The sequence below is a fragment of the Aythya ferina genome (assembly GCF_964211825.1).
Source record: "Aythya ferina genome assembly, chromosome: 1".
Lineage (NCBI taxonomy): Eukaryota > Metazoa > Chordata > Aves > Anseriformes > Anatidae > Aythya > Aythya ferina.
Window position 1 is genome coordinate 43,340,853 of NC_140296.1, and position 22,005 is coordinate 43,362,857.

The 22,005-nt window shown below is 40.9% G+C and overlaps 1 protein-coding gene across 13 annotated transcripts in view; it reads right to left on the reverse strand.

Annotated features, from left to right (window-relative positions):
- The window catches only part of KLF12 (KLF transcription factor 12), a 251,856-nt gene that overhangs the window by 143,911 nt on the left and 85,940 nt on the right, over positions 1-22,005 (reverse strand). For all 13 annotated transcript variants that reach the window (XM_084535441.1, XM_084535438.1, XM_084535436.1 and 10 more), the window contains one exon: positions 10,324-10,413. In XM_084535441.1, the coding sequence (XP_084391567.1) occupies positions 10,324-10,413 (90 nt within the window). The remainder of the gene's footprint in view (positions 1-10,323; positions 10,414-22,005) is intronic.

Consider the following 22,005-nt stretch of genomic DNA (forward strand, 5'->3'; position numbering starts at 1 on the left):
ACGATGAAGTGACTGTAATGAACATTAAAAAATCAATTAAATTCACTGCTGAGTGGAACAAGATGAAATGCAATGATTAACTTTTTTCATTTCAAAATGATTAGAAGATTTTGTGTTCACAATTATTTCACTGAGACATTTCAATGGAAAACATTTTAAATAAAGAACTCTGAACCGTGAACACCATGCATCAACAGATCTACATTACCTATGTACAGGCAAAATCACACATAGATGTAAACATGAGGTATTTTAAGGTAGCTGCCTTGTTAATAAGCAAAACTATCTAGCTCACCTTGATCGGTTTATCCATATGAGTACATGGACTCATTATTTCAGAACTTATTAAATTTCAGTGCAGTTGCAACCTGCAAACCTCACATACCCTACCACATAAATCACAAAATTTGAAGAGTAACTGCTTCTTAGATGCCAATAATTGTTTTGCATGAAGTCTAAAAATCTCATTACTCTATCTTAGAACTGTTTTACACTGCTACAAAAAAAAAAGAAAAGAGGCCTGTGCTAAGTTTGAATGTAGAAGTGTAACAGGATTTTAGACTCGAGTGATGTGTATCAATTGACATATGGAACATCTGGCACTCCTTTGAGTATAGCATCAGTACCTCTCTGGCAGGATGCAAAGCACAAAAATCTGTAGGTCACTAGTTTCCCAGCTAAGATTCCAAACTAGATCAAAATGGCAGTTGAGCTGTAGATGCTGGACTCCCAAAAGAAACATAACATGGGGCACACAGAAGTGTCATTAGAATTGGGGTTATGAGGGGCATGATGTAAGGGTGGGTATTTGGATGGTTGAGAATTTTTCAGGTTTTTTTTCTTTTTTTGACATTTCAAACTACTTTCTAATGCACTAAAGGTAACACTGACCTTTCATATCTCTATAAAACAAACTCTTTTCAACCCAAAATGCAGATTTAGAAATTCACAGTAACAGACAGACAACTTGTATGCTTGTTTCTTTTTACAAATAAAGTTTCTCAGCTGAATAAATCTTCCATGAGATTCCCATCATAAACTCTGGTAGCAGAGCAGGCTGAGATGTCATACATTATCACAAAAGGAAACTGTCTTCAAAGTGAGCTCACAAAATAATTGACTGTGAAAGAAGGCAAACAGACTATAGTCTCATAACAGACTTCAATACTATATTCAAATCAAAGGGTTGACTTTCCTTCTCCCAAATGCAATGTGTTTTGTTTGTTTTTTACAGGACCCACACAAAACCACTAACAAATTCATATACTTAATGTAACAAATTCATATACTTAATGATATAGCGCATAACAATTTTACTGTGGGACTGTAACAGTATTCAGTAATGCTCAGTTCTGGGTAATGTCACACATTCTGTTTGAAATTTTTCCCAGTTTTGCATGTAAAATATTATTATCCTCTACCAAATACGTATTTATTTTTTTTAATGAGCAAAGTCACCTTCTTCCAGCCCTCTATAGATACAAGACAACTTTTTATGTCATAGTAGTCTTACTGAAACATGAATTGTTTGGAGCACAGATCTTTCTCTGCTTCTCTCCTATTAGACTTGCTACTACATTCCTAATATGCATGATCATTGTTATCTGAAAATACCCATTCAAATGGTGTCTAAACACATATTTTGATCAATTAAGCCAGGGATATCGAGGGACGTCTCCAACCACAGCTGAAAATCTACACATTACTACCATACATATAACGATAATAGACAGAATAAGGAATATATTCCCTGCAGTGCTCTATAACTGCCTAGGAAAGCAAAGCAATAGCAGACAATGGTCAGTAAATTAATTCTCAGAGGATCTGAAATACTTCTCTTGGTGAGAATTTTAGACAGCACTATACATCTTGCAACGCCCACCTGCATTTTCATTCTGTAAACTTGGTTAACTTGGCAAAAGGTTGCTTGGTGAGTGTGACAGTGAGTTTAAGCCATCATTTCCTATTAGTCTTAGATCTATTACCTTTCAATAGTACTTTAGCATCTGATCCTGAAGGGAGAATTTCCAAACAAATAAGCCATAACTACAAGGATGGTGGGGAAAAAAACAAAACAACAAACAAGAGAAACCGTTGGCTCTCTATTTGATATACGTGGAAGGGCTGACTTCAGAAGGAGTAAAGAAATGTGCTACACAATAAATTTCCAGTATTTGGCAAGCCAGCAGTGGAGAGGCATGCTCAAAGAAGTTAGTTCAAGTCCCAGAATCAGTGAAGGTGTCTCAGGAGGTAGTTTCAGATCCAGTTAGCCACCTCTACCTACAGGTCTTTGTCAAAAGTAGCATGCGCAATCTTCTTCCCACCCTTCCGCTATCCATGATTTCATAACAGTATGACTGCAGGTTATATCAAACCATTTCCTTTCTCCTGTTGGGTTGTTTTTTTCTTGGATCAGTGGCTGGTTGACCCAACTCACCCCAATGTTATTCAGTCAATATCAAGGGATAAAGCAGGAATACCAGTTCAAGAGCAAAGTTACAGAAGGTGGTTAGATTTTATTCTCCATCTGAGCTGCCATGTAACATGAAAAAGTACCCACAGTATTTATCGGCTTGCATGCTTCACTTGGCTTAATTAATCCAACTGATAACTGTGATGGACTGTTCTGGGATGTATATTGCACTCTCCATTTTAGGGCCAATTCTCTTTAATGCTTTCATAAATGATCTGGATGCAGAACTCAGATGCATACTAAGTAAGTCTGTAGGTAACTCTAAATTAGGAGGAGCTGTCGACTCCCTTGATAGTAGAGAGTCCTTGAAGAGAGATCTTGACAGGGTAGAGGGCTAGGCTATCAGCAACTATATAAATAGCAAATGCCAGATTATGCTCCTGGGAAAAAGCAACCCTTGCTATACGTACAGACTGGGGAACAAGAGAATGAAGAGCAGCTCCATGGAAAGGCTATCTGTGGGTTCTGCTTAATGGCTAGTTAAATATGAGCCAGCAGTGTGCCCTGGCAGCCAAAAGGGCCAACCACGTCCTGGGGTGCATCAAGCACAGCACTGCTAGCTGGTTGAGGGAAGGGATTGTCCTGCTCTGCTCTGTGCTGGTACAGCCTTACCTTGAGCACTGTGCGCAGGTTTGGGCACCACAGTTTAAAAAAAACATAAAACTATCAGAGAGTGTCCAGAGGAGAGCTATGAAGATGGTGAAGTGCCTAGAAGGCAACATGTGTGAGGAGTGGTTGAGGTGCCTTGGTTTGTTCAGCCCAGAGCAGAGCAGGCTGAGGGGAGGCCTCATGGCGGCCTGCAGCTCCCTCATCAGGGGAGCGGAGGGGCAGGTGCTGAGCTCTGCTCTCTGGGGACAGTGACAGGACCCAAGGGAATGGCATGGAGCTGGGACAGGGGAGGGTCAGGATGGGGGTTAGGGAAAGGTTCTGCACCCAGAGGGTTTTTGGGTATTGGGACAGGCTCCCCAGGGCAGTTGTTATGGCTCTAAGCCTGTCTGAGTTAAAGAAGTGTTTGGGCAATATTCTCAAACATGTGGTCTGATTTTTGGGTGGTCCTGTGTGGCACCAGGAGTTGGACTTGATCAGTGATCTTTGTGGGTCCATTCCAACTCAGGGTATTCTATTATTGTGATTTTGGGTTGCGAGCATATTCCCCAAGCACAGCAGTGACAGAAGACACAGTTGTACTTCCTTGCCAGGAGCCACTTTAGGTATGTCTAATACAGCACTGCATCGTGCCCTGTTCTAGTCCCTACTTCTCTCTGGAATTAAATCTTGATCTCTTCCTAAAGAATGTCATATTTATGGCTCTGCAGAACAACTAATGAATCGTATCAGCTGTATTTCTAACACCTCAATAACACTCCTCAATTACTGTCTACTGTAAGATGAAGAAAAACAACAGAAAGTGAGATGGGCTAGTTTCTTTGCAGAAGAGACTGATATATGTCTGCTGTCCATACGCTGTTTGTTTCCCCAGATCAGCGGTGCTGAACATGAAGTATCATTTCAGAAAGAAAAAAATTACATGGATGAAGCAGGGATTCATGAATTGCACCTTGAAATACTAGAAGCATGTTTTCTTCTAATAACACAAAGAATGTATGTAAGCCAAACAATCAATAAAACCCAGTTCCCTACACAGTCAAGGAGCAAGCTTTGCTATTGACACTTTTCTTGACTGAAAGGTATTTTTGGACATCTTTGCAAATAAAAGAGATTTCTGTCACTACTACCCAAGCTGAGGTACAATACATTTCTGTATACAACATAAGCATGCATGGCATTCTTCAGACATGAGATGACAAGATAATTTAGCTAGAGTCAAAAGACATAGAACAATATTGGCTTGTTAAAGGTTTTTGTCATTTTAGTCATTCTTTTCATTATTCGGACATGATAAGGCAGGGGAATGGAGACAGATCAAGCAGAATTAGGGGATGAATTCACAATGAGATATATAATCTTCAAACAGTGATCTGAGGAGAGAAAATACAGTCACAGGAACAGATGAAATATAAGATCTGGAAACAAAAAGGCTCACGAAAATAAAAAGTGCATTATTATCTATATTTGAGGATTGATTGTGAGATTTATCCTACATACATATCTGCTTTTAACAAAGGCCTAAGGTCTGACTCCGCAAATACTTAAGAAAATGTAACTTCATGTTTGAGTAAGCCAGACACATTTACCAGTTAAAAAAAAAAAAAAAAAAAGCAACTAAAAAAAAAATAAGCCACATAAGCAACAATGACCATCAAGACTTTCAGACTTCACACTGAAGCCAGCCAACAATATCCATCCCAACGTCTTGATAGTAGCCATCAGTTGATGAATTCACTGCCCAGTCTGTATTGTCATTTAAACTAATGCAGCCTCCATAAATTTTTGCAATGAGGAACATTACTTTCCAAAATAGTTTTTGGCACACCCAAAGAATGAGTATTTACTTCCTGCTGAAGTACCCCACCTTCACCTGTACAGGGAGAGACCACCTTCTTTATGCCCTTCTCTGAAGCCAGTTACTGACATGCAAAAAATCTACTGCAAATAAGGAGATGTAAAGCTGTAGGTCATTGGAGTATATTAAATGATAAGCAAATTCACATTTCTAAAGTAATTCTACCAATTTATTAGCAATGCCAGCTCCTGTTCCACAGTAGGGGAGGTAATAACGAAGCCTTGTTAAAGGGCAATGCGATATCTTTTATGTAATGTCTTTTTTTAATTTGTGATAAAGTCATTAAAGCAGCACTGTATCTTCTTGAAGCCTCAAACAATAGTCTACATTAAATCTCCTGTGCAAAATTAAGGACAGTAGTTCACTGGGAAAATAAGCATCTGTTCTTGCTAATGCTGATGGCCTTCTAAAGATCATTAAACTATTCTAAATTGGTGACAATAAAACAAAGCAGAAGTGTTTTAACTTTTTCCAAAGCAAAGAGAAAATTGATTTCCCTTGTAAATACTTCTTTGTTCCAAATTTGTCCAGTAACCTATACCTCATAAAGCATGTCTTCCCTATGAAGTTGCCTAAATCTCATTCACCCACAATCACCTAGCTTGAATTTAGTGTCTTTTAAAACTGGGTTGGTAAAAATTCATCTTCACTGCATTTACACAGACTGTTGCTCCTGAGTCATGCTCACCCTTCTCTAGCCACAGGCTCGAAGAAACTGGTTCTTCGGTGCTCAACTGAAATACAGGCATCAGCGCCCCATTTCCTTTCAGCCTCAACTAGAAACCTGCCTATTCTGCTGTGGAAGCTGCTCACAAAGCTTTGTTGTTCTTCAAAGAATACCCTGAAATTTCAACTGGACTACACTTTCTTCTCTAATTCTTTTTGCTGTATTGCATTTTAAATCCAAATTTGCTTGCTCTAGATATGTAGCATTTTTGCAGTAAAAAGACAGATGCTATTTTAAAATACTTTAAAAAACACCTTTCAGAGCTGTCAGCCCCAGTTTGGTTTTGTCAGCCCAGGTTTGGTTTTGCACCCAAACACAATGCAAGAAATAGACCTATCATGAAACAAAGAAAAACAAAAAGTCTCGTAGCAAGATAGTCAAGAGATCTTGGAGTTCAGTGCACAGATGGTAGAGAAGAGCTTTACAATTTGCTTAACCTAGCCTGCAGATAGACCAAGGACTCCAGCATGAAAATGACTGACGGTCTGTCTTGGTATCCAAAAAAATTAAAAAATGTTTAATTCTCAACTCAAAGATTTGCTCTGTTCTGGTTCCCACCTGCATTGTGGGGGATCTCTACTACTACCACCACGTGTAGTCAAGGGACAACACCAGGTGAAGACCAGGTTACCCAGAGCAGCACCTGAAGAAGAATTAATAAGGGAAGTGCACATGGCCAGATGGTACCTATTCCACCACAGCCATAACAAATAGGAAGTTAAAAGCTGGTTCCATTTATGTAAGGAATCTTTTTTTCCCCTCCTGTTGCGTTTCTGTGTTGGTGGAGTAGGGGTGAGAGGAAATTGAATGTTACTTCTTTTTCAGCTTTTTATTCCTACCTTGTCATGTTCCTGCAGCAAGCACTGTCCACTTTATCTAGGTTGCTACATAACAATATTTTTATTGCTCCAGTCAGTAGGCTGGTGGGTTACTAGCTTACAAACAGTAAGGACATTGGATTTCAAAAAAAGCTTTTAATAAAGTCCCAGGTTAAGCACATACTGTTTAATCATTGCACTGATCAAATTACTAAATAAATTGAAACCTTGGAGTGCAGATTCAAATGCTACGGTCATGTCATCTGCTGAAGTAATCTGCCTAGCCAGCATTTTACAGTAACATCATTACAACAATTCCCACCCGAAGCAACGATGTAGGCATTTAGCTTACTCTCCTTGTGGTCTTGGAGACATACCCAGAATCATGGGGGTACCTTCTGGCTCCTGTTCTCTGCCAGTAATTCGTCACTGGCACCGAGTGACTCCTGAGATAATCTCTGTACCTTCATTTCACCTGCGTCACGTACCTTATAGGACACCACAGGACCATGATGGCAACGGGGCAGGCTGGCACCCAAGCAGAACTTGAGGCAGTGCCAGCCTGCCGTCATACCCAATGCACACACTTGCCTCAGCACAACAACTGCCCAATATGCAATTAAACTCTCCTCTACCAGTTGCTCTCTCACCAGGCAAACATTTCAAGAGCCAGGACAGCAGAGGACTGGCTGGGTGTCCCAAACAGCACTGCATGCATGGCCAAGCAACATCCACCTTCCTACAGCATGGCCCTTTTTCTGAATCCCACCTTGGAGGTCAAGAAGCAGAAGCGACAGCTAATCGGGGCACAACTAATTGGAAAACACCTTTTCTGGCTGACACATTCATATGCCCTGCAAGGAAGTTTTCAGTATCCCTAACAAGAAGCAGGCACATGTCCTCGAAACCCACTATTAATTTAATTTTGATAAAGCTCTGCAGTAATTGCCTTGTAAGCACCCATCATGGAGGACCCACCAAGACAGGACTGCTCAGCCACCATGTGCAGCAGCAATGGAGGCAGCTCCCACACCACAACAGTAACTTTCTTCTGAAACCACCTCAATTCACTGCATCTCATATGGACCAGCCACAAAAGGGCTAAGTGAGATCATCACATGGCACCACAAGGGAATTTTTCCCTTGGGTCTGCTGCTGTTGGAAAGGGCTGGGAACTGATGCTAGATAAGCTCTAAATAAAAATTAGGTGTGTGCTTTAACACCAGGAACAGGTAACAGATAGCACAGCGATAATGAGATTCTTCATCACTATCATTTTTAAAATCAAGAAGCTGTTTATTTGAAAGATGGGCTCAAATTTAAACAGAAGACAATTCCAATGGTGCAGTAGCTTTTATCAGCTAAAAGATCAGGTGATACTATTCCAGTTCCTCCAAAGCCCTGTTACAGAGGCAAATCAGCACAGTCTGGTCTGATGGCTCAGCACCCATCAGCCCTGATTGAGGGCCGGTGATGCTCCGGTGTGTTTTCTGCTTTTACTCATCCATGACTAATGCAGCCTTTGGGATCCCCTAGCCACAAAGGCAACTTTCATTTCATAACTCCTAAACTATGTCTCACTTTTGCCCTCACCACAGACCTATAACCAATACCAGATACCAAGCAGGAACAGAAAAAATAGTAATTAAAATAGATAGATAGATAGATAAAAAAATCTTCCTGGACAGGTTTAGAGAAGTTTGCCTAGTTTTGCCTAATGTACAGAGCATCCTAAATGAAGCAGCTCTAGCTTCTACCATTAAGACTCAAATATGCTGTCTTAGTTTGTGATGTTTTCGAAGTGAAAATCCCATCTCCCTGCATACCAATATAATACAATGGAGGTGCAAACATAGGGTCTTTGGGCACTGTAACAGCATGAAGAAGAAGAGCTGTTTCAAATTCAGACTACTTGGATTACACTGTAGTTCCCACCCCATTCTTCCCAGTTATGATATTCATCTTCTCAAATAGCTTCACTGAACGTCTTTGATAATCACCGCCTTCAAACACTTGTCCCTGTTATGTCTACCAACATCTACATATTCAAAACAGTCTCTGAAGCACATGCTAAACATCTGTTTCAACCACCTTTCTCTTTACAGTTTAAGCTGTTTTCTGGAAAATTGCCATCCTAATGGCCAGCTCCTCTGTTAGCAAACCGGAGAATTCATTTTGTATTTATTGATTGTTCCCTAATGAAGAGCCATAAAGGTGCTGGAGACTCCTGACCAGACACTACTTAATTAGTACCAAAGCACATAAAATCCCAAATTAAACCGAGCTCTTTGTCCAAAGTCACAGTCATTGGAAAAGAAAGAGATGACATCATTTTCTGCTTACAAAGAAGTCTGTAAAATTTTATTAAAAAATAAAATCTAAGGAAATTAAAAAAAAAAAAAAACAACTATATAAATTGTTCATTTCCTTACAGTTTCTAGGACACCAAATAGGTGTTCCAGAATCAAATCACACTTAGTACTCTTCCAGAAGGATCCAGCAATATGTTTCGTGCATAGAACTTATTGTAAATTAAATAAAGGCAAAAACCAAAATAGCATTTGCCTTCTAAACAATATAAATAAAGGTTTAGGTTACATACAAAGACACAATGCAAAGCATCCAGAAGGTATTAAAAATTATCTCTAATGGATCTGTCTTTTCATCACTGTGTCTCATACAATAATTGAATTTCAGTGTTCCCTCAAACTATGCTGGTACCGATATATTTTCTGATGGTACTGACTCTAAAGAAGGCTGAGAGATGAACAAGAATACCATTAAATGTCAAGCTTTTTTTACTCAAAACAAGCCTCAAGAACATTCTGAATAACCAATCTCTCCTTGCAAATCTTTCAAATTAAGTCATCCTGAAAGTTAATTCCCTTTCTTCCATATCATTTAAATTCTCAAATATTTGAGAAAATGGCAGGAAGGTAAAAAGCTAACTAAAAGAAGGACAAAAAATCCCAACCTACATAGCAATAATGTTGCTTCTTCTGTTACGCTTTCTGCTTGTTGGAGGCATCTGTCTTCAGAGCAGTAAGGTGGCTTGAATTCTTCAGGATGGTGTAAGGTGCACACAAGCAAATAAGGAATCTATCCATGATAGCACAAAACCTCATCTTATTAGCCTCTATAAACATCTCTATTAAAAACAGATCCTGCCATAGTAAGCTGCAATCCCTGGTACAGTTGTTACTACATATGTAAGAAAATACCCCGAACAAGTCCAAAAACTTAAGTCATCCATTTTCCTTAAATCTGCCACTAGAATTAACATCTAACACTGAATGGTTGCTCTGCAAAAATCTAAAATCATATTCATAATGTCTGTTTCGTATTCAGCAGACTCTGTGACACTAACTGTAACCATCTGAAGCTTCTAGCTTCTTATCACAACAATAAACAAGTACATTCCACCCAAAAGAGCAATTTTGCTCAAACAGAAAATGGAATAAGATAAGCATATAAAGGACAAAACAATCATGGTAAAGCAAATAGCCCAAGAAAGCAGAATAGCATAAATATGTATGGGCCTTCTTGGACATACGAATTTGGCTTCTTTGCCATAATCCATTATTCTTCCCCATATTTTAAACTGCACCCTTTTTTGCAATCGTAAAAATACACCACAGAAAGCATCTCTAACCCAGACAATTTCCGTGTGTCTTCCACAGAGTTTTGTGTTCCCAGCTGCCTGAAAAATTTCCCAAGAAAATGAGCTCCAAAGTGGTAACAGAAAACAGCAATACAACAGGAGAGACAGCTAACCACAGAGTAGCTTGGCAAGGGTCACCAGTGTGTTGAAGAGTGAAGCCACACAGAAACCTCTGCTTACCCCTTGCTCAGATTCCAGCAGCTCTGTTTTAACTCTGACTGCCGGCATCCCATCAAGCATTAACATTCTGTTTTCAAAGGCGCTGATGTCCTAAGGCAAAAAAAGGACAAGGTTAATCAAAAAAAGATGAAAGACACTCGATTAAATTCACTGTTTTAATTCTATAATACTGCAGAAGTAAAATAAGTTTTTCCTAACTAAAGTTAACAAACATGAAATAATAATTTCAAAAAGTACCTATCAAGTTGCTATTTTTTTTTTAAATAATAAGTTACATTTTCAGTTATCCTTAAAAGAGAACTAAATCTTTGTGAACAAAAAAGGAAAATTACTATTTTTTAATTTGCAATGAATCACACACATGCATATATATACATTTGTTGCTTTAGGATTGGAAAAGAGAGCAGTGATGCCAAAGAGCTTCAGATTTTTGGCAGTATACTTAGGTGTATTTGATTTGAATCACACATTTGTACTTTATATCACCTACAGAAAGCATACACTTGAATTCAAATAAATTATATTGAATAGCTGTACATGCACACAGTAAATTAACACACATCTTCAACACATTCTCAGATTTCATATCATTATCTTATAAAGTGAATTGCTTTTCTCAATGAGAATCTCCATGAGCACACTCCTCATACAAAATAAATCAGAAAAAAGAGTGAAAAAAACATCCTTTCAGTAATGAACAATACAGGCTGAGAGTTTCAGTTTGAAGTGGGATTTGCAAAACTGTACTTCTCTGAATCAACATCCTTATTACAAATGCCTCGTCCCACTGTTGCATGAGTGTTTTATGAAATATGCAAAACAATCTCTGGTGCTTTCAGTTCAAACACTACCTTAACCTGAGTTAATCTTCTAATGTAGTCAAGGCTCAAGGATGGTGTTTCAAAGCTAGCCCCTTCAGCTGCCATCTGGTTTGAACAACACGGTGAGAATAAAGACATTTTATCACTCTAGCGAGAATATGACCTTATGGATCAAAACACTTTGGTCAGTTGCACAGAAATGCGAAAACGTCAAAGATGTTTCTCAAATAGTGAAACTCTAGCACATATTGCTTATAAGTGACTCATTTGCAGCAACTTACTTATCTGTGACCCTGTCTGGAACACAGCACTTGATACTGGGAACTCACCGCCGCGCTAACCGCTACCTCTTAGTCCTCAACAAATGCACTGTAATGGAAAAAACCCTCTCCGTGTGTTTCACTGGCAGCAGATCTGTTCAGTACTGTGTGGTGCCGTTATTCAGAAGGAATTCCTGTGTTCATTGCCCTGTTTATTATCACGGCTGCTTTGGGGGAATTTCAAGGAAAAATGGTATGCCCTAATGCTTCCTAAAAGCTTCCAAAATACTCTTTTAAAATTTTAATTAATTTAAACATTTTTTTTTTTCCAATTAAGGCACTGTATCCCAGGATCTTCCCAGGCTGTTTAGGGAGTTAAGTATTGCAGCAACCGTTTACTTCTTTATATTCCTTTACTTTGTTGTAATTTAAATAACTTATACTAAAGAGCAGGGAAGCCAATACACGCATGCTCCAACACAGTGCCAAAGGCAGAGCAAATGACCTGTTTAAAATTCCCATCACCCTCACTTTGAACCCATGTGTTACAGCACACAGAGCAGTGGCTATGGTTTGGTAACATAGGGGGGGACAGGAACTTGGTAGTAAAGCAGAGAGCATTGCGACAGAAAGGAAAACAGCACTTTTTTATCTCATATTTGTAAAATAAATAACTAAATACATAAAATTATGAAGTTTATAGAAAAACTCAAAACACTTAAATTACAAAATTTCAGACCAAATGAGTAATTTTCAGCTTAGCATTTCCACGTTCAAACATACGGAGATGAAGACAAGTTGAGCAATTGCGATGTTCCAAGTTCATGCTATGCTTCCACTGCATATCTACTTTAAGCTTCACACAACAGGAAGAAAAAAAATATAAAATAATAACAATAAAAAACCTCTTCTTGCATCTTTGTAGCAACTCATTTTGTACACCTTGATCATTATTCAGTCTTTGAGGTGTGGGATGGGGAGAGAGAAGGAGGGAGCAGGATGCCACAAACAGCTCACTGAAATGGTTCCAGGCTTTACATCCCTCTTCCCAGCAAGGGTGGTGCATTGTTTACTTATCAGAAAGGGATCTCCTGTCCTAGGGCGTCACTGAGCTTCAGTGGTTTGGATGTGGTTTCGGGTGGAGCTACAGCAGGAGCCAGCCTGGCATTCCAGGCTCTCCCAGCGCCTGCTCTGCAAGCAGAGAAGTCCCCCTCCTTTCATGATTTATAAGCAGTACAGTTGAGTTTTACAGCAAGATCAGGAATATACCATAATAAAGCATCCCTTGGGCTGTTTAGCTTGTAGACAAAGAAGGATGAGCTGATATTGCTTCACGTCCCCGAGGAGGTCTTACCCGAATGAAAAAAGGGACGTGGCTGCCTTCCGCAGGAGGCACAAGCAGAAGGAGGGGGGCAGACAAAGCGCAATTGAGGAAAGGCAGGTTTAATGAACTGTTAGAATCTGATTAGAGGCTAATGTCCCTTTTAGTGCTTTGTACCAATTTACAGCTGATATACTTGAACCATTTTTCCCACTGGCTGTGATAAACTCATTAGTTTTAAAAATGCAAGCTAACCAGAGCCTTTGAAGTTTAAAACTGATAAATCATGAAAACCTGACTAGTTCATGTACCATTTAACACATTTACATTTAACTAAATTTTCAGAGCACTTGCTTCCCCTTTTGTTGTCTAAAATCATATTTCTTAAGAGCAACACTCTGCCTTTTGAGCACTGGTCTGAAGGATGAATTCAGTGAATATTTCTGGCTTTTGGGTCATTTATAATTCTGAGCAGCAATAATTGCCGGAGTAGATTCTTTCCGAATTATTTGATCCTTCTGCGTTTATAGCTGAAAGGGCATCGTGTGACACATCCTGGGGGGGTCCACCGCCCGGTAACTGCCGAGTGGATCTAATCTGTGTGTCGCACATACAGACGAAGCGTTTAGCCCAATATTCGCTCAGAGAGCTGATCTCTCAGAACTACGCTCTCCTGCTGTAACCAGCGTTTGCCCTACAGTATGTTCAAAGCCATTCAGCAAACAGAACGTAATTGCCGAGGTTTGCATACGGTGGGCAATCAGCTAAGGAAAACGGGCTTGCCTCATCTCCACAGGGGTGGGGGAGTGCATGGAGCTCCCTCTGGAGCCTCTCCGGTCAGCTGGGCCAGATGGAGCATTCACACCTGAGTGAGGCCAGGCTGCTCTAGTGCCCCATGCTAATTTATTACACTCAGGAGACCCACCAGCCGAGATTGCTGCTATGATGTACTAAACCAATACATTTTTCAGGCCAGAGTCCCCTCCTGGCTCACTAAACCCCCTTCACCCACTGTGGCAGCTGAATTGCAGCCCCTCAGCACCCCACAGGTGAGGGTGATGTGAATTTATATGACAGCCCTTTGATGTCCAGCCTCCCTCCTCCCAACCCAGTCCACCCGGTGGACTCTGGTCACACACACAGGCAAAACACACAGCAGATGTCCTAAACCAGGCCCTTATCAAGCCAAGCTCTGCATGACCTTATGAAAACATCTGTTCTCTTGGATCAATAAACCAACTGATCCTAAAAGAGAGAAACCTCTGTTTCTCGCTGCTATCCATTTCAGTCTTTCACTGATCATGTTTGGGCATTCATTGCCTCGAAAGATTAACACGAAACACTAATCATGCCCAGGTCCATATGCACAACTGCTACTGCAGTAGTTGTCACACAAAACAAATAAGCTTTAAGGTTTACAGGCTTTTCTTCTGAGAAGCTGTTGCAATCAGTCTAATAACAAGACTCTCCCCCCTTCCAAAAGACCTACATTTTTAGTACAGCATCACTCCAACTATAAATTGACATTTTCTTTACAAGGACAACTGTCTGTTGCAAGTTTTAATCAAATTATCATCAGCTACTTAAGGGGAAGACAAAACAAAACAAAAACTCTTATCTCATCCTGGTTCAACCTCTCTCCCCCTCCCCCCCAGCATCCTGTAGTGTTTATTCATTTAATTATGAATGACACCATTATGAAATTTGGATCCATTTGGGAGAAGGCCCGTAGTTTTGAAGCCAGGTTTTTATTTGGTCAAGCCATACCTTCAAAAATCACGATGCAAGCTTTTAACAGCAACAGGGGGAGCTGGTGCCAGAACCAAGCTCCTGCCCTGAGAGGCAACCAAGGATGCCTCTAAATTCACTCTGTAATATCTTCTAAGCGCAAGATGACAAAATCTGATCCCGCCCACACACCCCAGTCTCCACTATTTTGAAATCCAGCTGCTCAGTACTGATGCATGAGAAATGAAATGATGCTCTCCCAGAGCATGCTTGGCCAGACTGACAACCCCACGCTACTGCAGGAAGACAGCAGCAAGCTCAAAACCCAGACCCTACATCATCTGCATGCATTGACAGTCATTTATTTATGTTCCTGTGCAAGACTGGCTCATTCTCGTTTCATCTCATGAATGCAAGGGATATACAGAAGCAAGGGTGCATGATGCTAGTTACTGCTGTCATTAATGAAGATAATGGACTGAGTTATGTTGAAGTGCTGCACACACACACAAGACAAAGCCCTCAATGACTGTAAACTTTTCTATGAAACACCAAAATGTTCAGCTGATAAGTCAACATTTTGTGAGGGGTGGGTTGACCCTGGCTGGCTGTCAGACACCCACCCAGCCACTCTCTCACTCCTCCTCCTCAAAAGGGCAGAGGGAGAAAATAAAACGAAAACACTTGTGGGTCAAGATAAAGACAAAAAGATCCCTTACCAATCACTGTCACAATACAGATTTGGCTTGGGGAAAATTAATTTAATTTGTCACTGATTAAAATAGAGTTGGACAGTGAGAAACAACAAGTAAAACACCTTCCCCCCACCCCTCCTTTCTTCCTAGGCTCAGCTTCAGTTCTTCCTTTCAGACTCCTCTGTGCACTGTCCCCAGGTGATGCAGGGGGAACATGGAGGCTGCGATCAGCCCACAGCAGTTCCTCCTGGCTGCTCCTTCCTCCTCATGTTTTTCCCTGCTCTTTAGGGGTCGTTCCCCACAGGATGTGGTCCTGCAGGAAAATCTGCTCCTGTGTGGGCTCTCCACAGCCTACAATTCCTTCATGTCCTCCATGGACACCGCTGTGGACATCTCTTCCACAGGCAGCAGTACCTGCTCCACCGAGGTCTCCTCGGTGGGCTGCAGGGGAGTCTTTACTCCAGCACCTTGCACACCTCCTCTCTAACCACGGTGTTCAGCCTGTGCAGTGTTTTGCCCTTTCTTATATACATTTTCCTCGAGGTGCCGCCATTTTGGCTGCTGGGCCCAGCCATGCCGTGTGGTGGGGTCACTGGAGCTGGCTGGAGCTGGCTGTGTCTGGCACAGGGCAGCCCCGGCCTCTCCTCACAGAGGAGCCTCTGCTGCCAGCACCTTGCCACATGCAGACACTGCAGCAATACACACTAACAGCACCGCTTTGCAAGTTTATGTACCTTTAGAACCTAGAGTTGAAGCTAGAGTTGAAGCTTTAGAACCTAGAGTTGAAGCTTCAACCTAGAGTTGAAGCTGGCTGTGTCTGTGAGAGAAAATAAAAAGGGTTTTTTTAGATATGTGAATGGAAAAAGGAGAACTAAAGAATACATAGGGCCGCTCCTTGATAGGGAAGGTCTCCTCACAGACAATGACATAGGCAAAGCAGAGACGCTTAACGCCTTCTTTGCCTCTGTCTTCAATGCCGATGATGGGCTTCGGGACCCAGGGTGCCCTGAGCTGGAGGACCGGGACGGTGGGGATGACAAACTCCCAACCGACCCTGAACATGTGCGGGATTTGCTACTCCACCTGGATCCCTACAAGTCCATGGGTCCGGATGGGATTCATCCCTGGGTGCTGAAAGAGCTGGCGGACATCATCGCGGAACCTCTCTCAATTATTTTTCAACGATCCTGGGAATTTGGAGAGGTCCCGGTAGACTGGAAGCTGGCAAATGTTGCGCCGATTTTCAAGAAGGGTCAGAAAGAAGACCCTAGCAATTACAGGCCTGTCAGTCTCACGTCAGTGCCTGGTAAAATCATGGAGAAGATGGTTCTCGAACTTATTGAGGCGCACCTGGGGGACAAAGCAGTCATTGGTCCCAGCCAGCATGGATTTGTGAAGGGTAGGTCCTGCCTAACTAACCTGATTTCCTTTTATGATAAGATCACCAGTATGGTGGACCAAGGGAAACCAGCTGATGTGATTTTTTTGGACTTCAGCAAGGCTTTTGACACGGTTTCCCATAGGATCCTACTGGACAAAATGTCCACCATACAGCTAAATAAAAACATCATACGATGGGTGAGCAATTGGCTAACGGGCAGGGCCCAAAGGGTTATGGTAAATGGGGCTGCGTCAGGCTGGCGGGTGGTCACCAGTGGGGTCCCTCAAGGCTCCATTTTAGGGCCGGTACTTTTCAATATTTTTATAAACGATCTGGATGTAGGAATAGAGGGTATTTTGAGCAAGTTTGCTGATGACACCAAACTTGGAGGAGTTGTGGACTCGAATGAGGGTGGAAAGGCCTTGCAGAGGGATCTGGATAGGTTGGAGAGCTGGGCGATCACCAACCGCATGAAGTTCAATAAGAGCAAGTGCCGGGTCCTGCACCTGGGACGGGGAAACCCTGGCTGCACGTACAGACTGGGCGATGAGACGCTGGAGAGCAGCCTAGAAGAGAGGGATCTGGGGGTCGTGGTAGACAGCAAGTTGAATATGAGCCAGCAGTGTGCCCTGGCAGCCAGGAGGGCCAACCGTGTCCTGGGGTGCATCAAGCACGGCATCGCTAGTAGGTCAAGGGAGGTGATTGTCCCGCTCTACTCTGCGCTGGTGCGGCCCCACCTCGAGTACTGTGTGCAGTTCTGGGCACCACAGTATAAAAAGGACATGAAACTGTTGGAGAGTGTCCAGAGGAGGGCTACGAAGATGGTGAAAGGCCTTGAGGGGAAGATGTATGAAGAATGGCTGAGGTCACTGGGCCTGTTCAGCCTGGAGAAGAGAAGGCTGAGGGGAGACCTCTTCACAGTCTACAACTTCCTTGTAAGGGGGTGTTGAGAGGCAGGAGACCTTTTCTCCATTAACACCAGTGACAGGACCCGTGGGAACGGGGTTAAGCTGAGGCAGGGGAAATTTAGGCTTGACATCAGGAGGGGGTTCTTCACAGAGAGGGTGGTTGCACACTGGAACAGGCTCCCCAGGGAAGTGGTCACTGCACCGAGCCTGTCTGAATTTAAGAAGAGATTGGACTGTGCACTTAGTCACATGGTCTGAACTTTTGGGTAGACCTGTGCGGTGTCAAGAGTTGGACTTGATGATCCTTAAGGGTCCCTTCCAACTCAGGATATTCTATGATTCTATGATTACTTGGCACCGACCAGTGGCTCATACTGGTTTCTCACAGCCCCCCCTTTCCTCTCTTGCAGGACCCCACATTTTGTGAACCACTGAACATACCATTATTTGGACAGATTTTTCTATGGAACATCACACCTTTAGAAATCTCTGCATCCTCCTGAATTTTACTCCTTGTCTTGACCCTAGCACCATTTCCTTAATTATGCAATGTGACTAATAAAACAGATTCCTTTGCACTTCTGTATGAACTTAACATCTAACATGAGACAATCTCTATCACTTTCATTTTTGAGAAATGCAGTACCAGTTGTGGGAAGAACAGAGTCAAATTAAATGTACAATTTAAAAGTTTCAGGTTTAAGGAGAATACTTCTGAAAAGCTAAGAGCTGAGGACAGTCCCTAAGCAGCTTTCCTGTCTCAAAGCTATGACTTACAATTTGCCTTGCCTCATCTTCCAGTCATTTTTACACAAGTTTTCTGCACATGCAGTAATTTCCAAATTCATCATTATATTCTCATTTATGCTTTCAAAACTTTTGGTCATTTTTGCAGGACCTCTAAAATTAATTAATTAATTATTTGTTATTTTTTAATATACAACTAACTTAAATACATATGACCTAATAACTAATACTGAACTAACCACAAAGTAGCCCATGTTACTTATTTGCCCTGGCAATAAGATTACTCTGTTGATTCTTCTGAAGATGAATACCTAAATTCATGCTATTCCCATTACTTACATTACTACACTGAAGTTATCCATTAACAAAGCAACAGACAGCATAACACCTCAGGGCAAAATATCTGAAGTGATTCATTTAAGGCAAACCTTTTGATGATATGTTGCATCCCTTTAAGGGTATAACCAGATACAGTTTTAAAAGTTTGAAATGCCTTTTCTCATTGATTCAAGGGAGACTAGAAGAAAAGATTGCCATCTCTTCTCAAATATCACTACCATCTCCACAGGGAGAGGAAGCCAAGGAGAATGTGTTCTCAAATTTTCACAGGAAAGAACCATGAAACTGCCTTCTACCTCAATCTCCTGCACTTGCTGAAGACCTTCATTTCCAAAGAAGTCCTTTATACACCACACAATGAGATTTGTTAGTCACTGAACTGAAGTTATCTCTAGAGTAAAGTATACCAGTTAACATCGCCACAGTGTGTATAACAGCAGTTCATTCCAATAAGTGAAGGAAACAACTATCCAATAGAAAATAAAAGTAAATTTATGTAGCTAGAAGGTAATCACTCAACTGGGAATTCTGCCAGGGAATCGGGGTTAACAGCCCATGTCTTGCCATAGGATCTTCATCATATGTAATTATGTCTATAGCTGTGTGAAATTGTTCATAATGAAAGCAGAGACTCTGGTAGTTCTGCATTTTACTCTGAACTTGAATTTTAAGTCAAATTACCAGAAAAGAAAAGGATCGCTTTCATTTATTGACACTTCAAGGAAAAGTGAAACAATTTCTTAAGAAGTAAGTAGACCAAAGCCTTAAACTTTACACTGTTTTCAAGTGAAACGGGTGTGTTTGATCCGAGATCACTCCAATTCAAAATGAAATTCCTTTAGTGAGGACAGAACAGAGTTTGCAGAAGCCAGTCTGAACAATAAAGACATACATAAATACTTCGTTTTATGTCTTATCTGAAACACAATCTTAAACAGCACAGCAATGGACTTCTGGAAATATGCTAGGACATCAGATCAGCATGTGACTGTAAAGAAAAATTAACTACAGCTAACAGGAAGGCTATTTTTCACTAGTCCACACGTCTCTTTCTGCTCTGCCTGTTAGCCCTAAAGAGAGCTCATGGTGGACCCAAATGCAGTGCATGACATTCTTTACATGCAGTCTACATATATCTATGTGTGTATATATATCACAGACATACATCATCTACATGGCGTCCAGTGATCATGGAGACACTATAGCTCTAGGTCTAGTAAATATATCTTCCATGATGGCCTCTGAGTATGGTATCGTATTAGAACCAGGCATGCCTGGTACAGCCCACACCTGAACAGCAGTTGTGGCTCAGTGCTGTCAGCACCTGAGAAGCACGTGCAGTGGCTGGCCTTTATCTCAGGGTGTCCTGCTGAGATCCTCATCTGATGTACCAGATCATGTCCGGCTGCACCCTGCTGTTATCAGCACAAAGACATGAACATGCAACACAAGCTTCTTCAATTCCTACTCTGGTTCCTAGAGCCTTAATAAAAATAAAATTTAAAAATATATATATTAATTTTGCAGACAGCAGGATTCCAAAAGTAGTTAAGTAGCCAAGTCCCTAAGGATGTCGCTGTGTTTTCATTTGCTATATATTTTTACAAATCTGTCTCCAGGGGAAAAGTTCAAGTCCAGACAAGATTCAGTCATAGAACCAGAAAGAGAACCAAGTTCTCATGTTTCGCTTTTGAAATCTTTTTGGTTTGTTTGGGTTTAAATTAGTTTTAGCAAATATAAATAGAACCAAAGAAATGTGGTCAGCTTCCAGGTGACAGAGGAGCATCAAGTGCATTGGAAACTAGAAGCCAATCTGCTATTTCTCAGACTCCGCAAGCAACTCTGTCAGCTTAAACTGCTCAAAATCCTTTTATATCAGCTCCACTCTCCTGCCACTTTCATCCACCTCTACAAACAATTATTGATCATTCCTGTATGTATCATTCAAACGCTGTTACAGGTAACATTAATTGTATCAGAACCGTACATTTAACTTCTTACCAACTATAATGACTTAATTGTTCTCCTTCTAGTACAATATTCACAGAATAATTGGTAAGCTTTTTAAAACACCAAATGATTTCCTTAATATTTGTGGATCTTTTTTTAGTCTTGCACTTAAAAGCCTTGCTCAAAAACATGTCTCCTGCACAAGTACATGCACGCACACACACACACACACACACAAAAAAAAAAAAACACTAAAAAACACCACATAGAGAAAGCTGAAAAAGAGACATCTATTCAGTAGAGAGAGAGATATTGAAAAAATGGTATGTTTCAGAGAAACATGCACTGCATTTATCTTTCCACAGGAGTTAATAGAAACTAAAAAAATATTTTCATAACGCTTCATGATGCGTAACAGTAAAATAAACTTTTCATACCTTCCCGTGTTTTTGTTTTGTTTGTTTTTTGTTTTTGTTTAAAGCACTGACAAGTAGTGAAGGTTACTATCAAGTGGAAACGTATGACTTTTCACCAAAAAAAATAGTAATTGACCTATATTGCCACTTGTCCTTGACCACAGTTACAAGTCAAGTGGTTTTAAAAAACTACTTTTCAATTTCCAAAGTAGCTTTCCGCTCTTATGTCAATTGCCCTTGAGTTTGGAGAATAGTTTGAAGAATGTGAGGCTTAAAATTAAAAACAAACAAATAGGAAAAAAAAATCGGTCAGGAAAGTGTAGATTTTTAATAGTCCTGTAAATGTTACATTGATGCAAATTGTAAAACACATGCTCCTTAAAGGTTACCTTTACAATTAGGGGGGCTGTTGCCTCAGTTATTAATCTTGAGAAAAATAATTGCATAAGACACAAACAGCTGGTAAAAGCAGTTTCTATTACATCAGTTTTCGTTTAAGAAGTCCCCATGTCTTTTGTATTTACTGAAGACTAAAATCAAAGTTTGTATAATCAAAAATAAGTCTCAGGTCACAACATGCTTTTAATTAACTTCTCCTGGTGCTAGAAGGAGTATGTGACATCAACATAGTGTCAAGGGAATAGTTCTGCCATCTGACAAAATTTTCCTGTATCTTCTAATTGCATAAATTGTGGCTTTTTTGTAACAGGTGAGCAAATGAGCATTGAATGGAACTGCCCAGGAGCTTACCAGGAAATACACAGTGACCAGAATTCTAGTCCAAATTCTGCCCTTACCTGCTCCGGTGGGAAAAGGAGCTGCTTGAACTGTGGGGAATGTGTTGGCATGCTTTTCTACCCACCTGCCAATGTGCAAAAGTCTGCTTCCATGGAGACAGTTACAATATGAACCTCACACACTGGAGAATAAAAGGAACATTTAGCAGGTAGAAGTAGCCATGGTTTTGTCCAAAATTTTTGTACAAGTTCCAGTGTGACAGGCCATATGACCAAACATCATTCTTCTTTGCCAAGAAGACAAGATGCAGTCTAAGGGGCCTGCTTGGCTCTGTCACTCCCTGCAGCCCAAAGGGACTGTCACCTCAACGGGACTGCA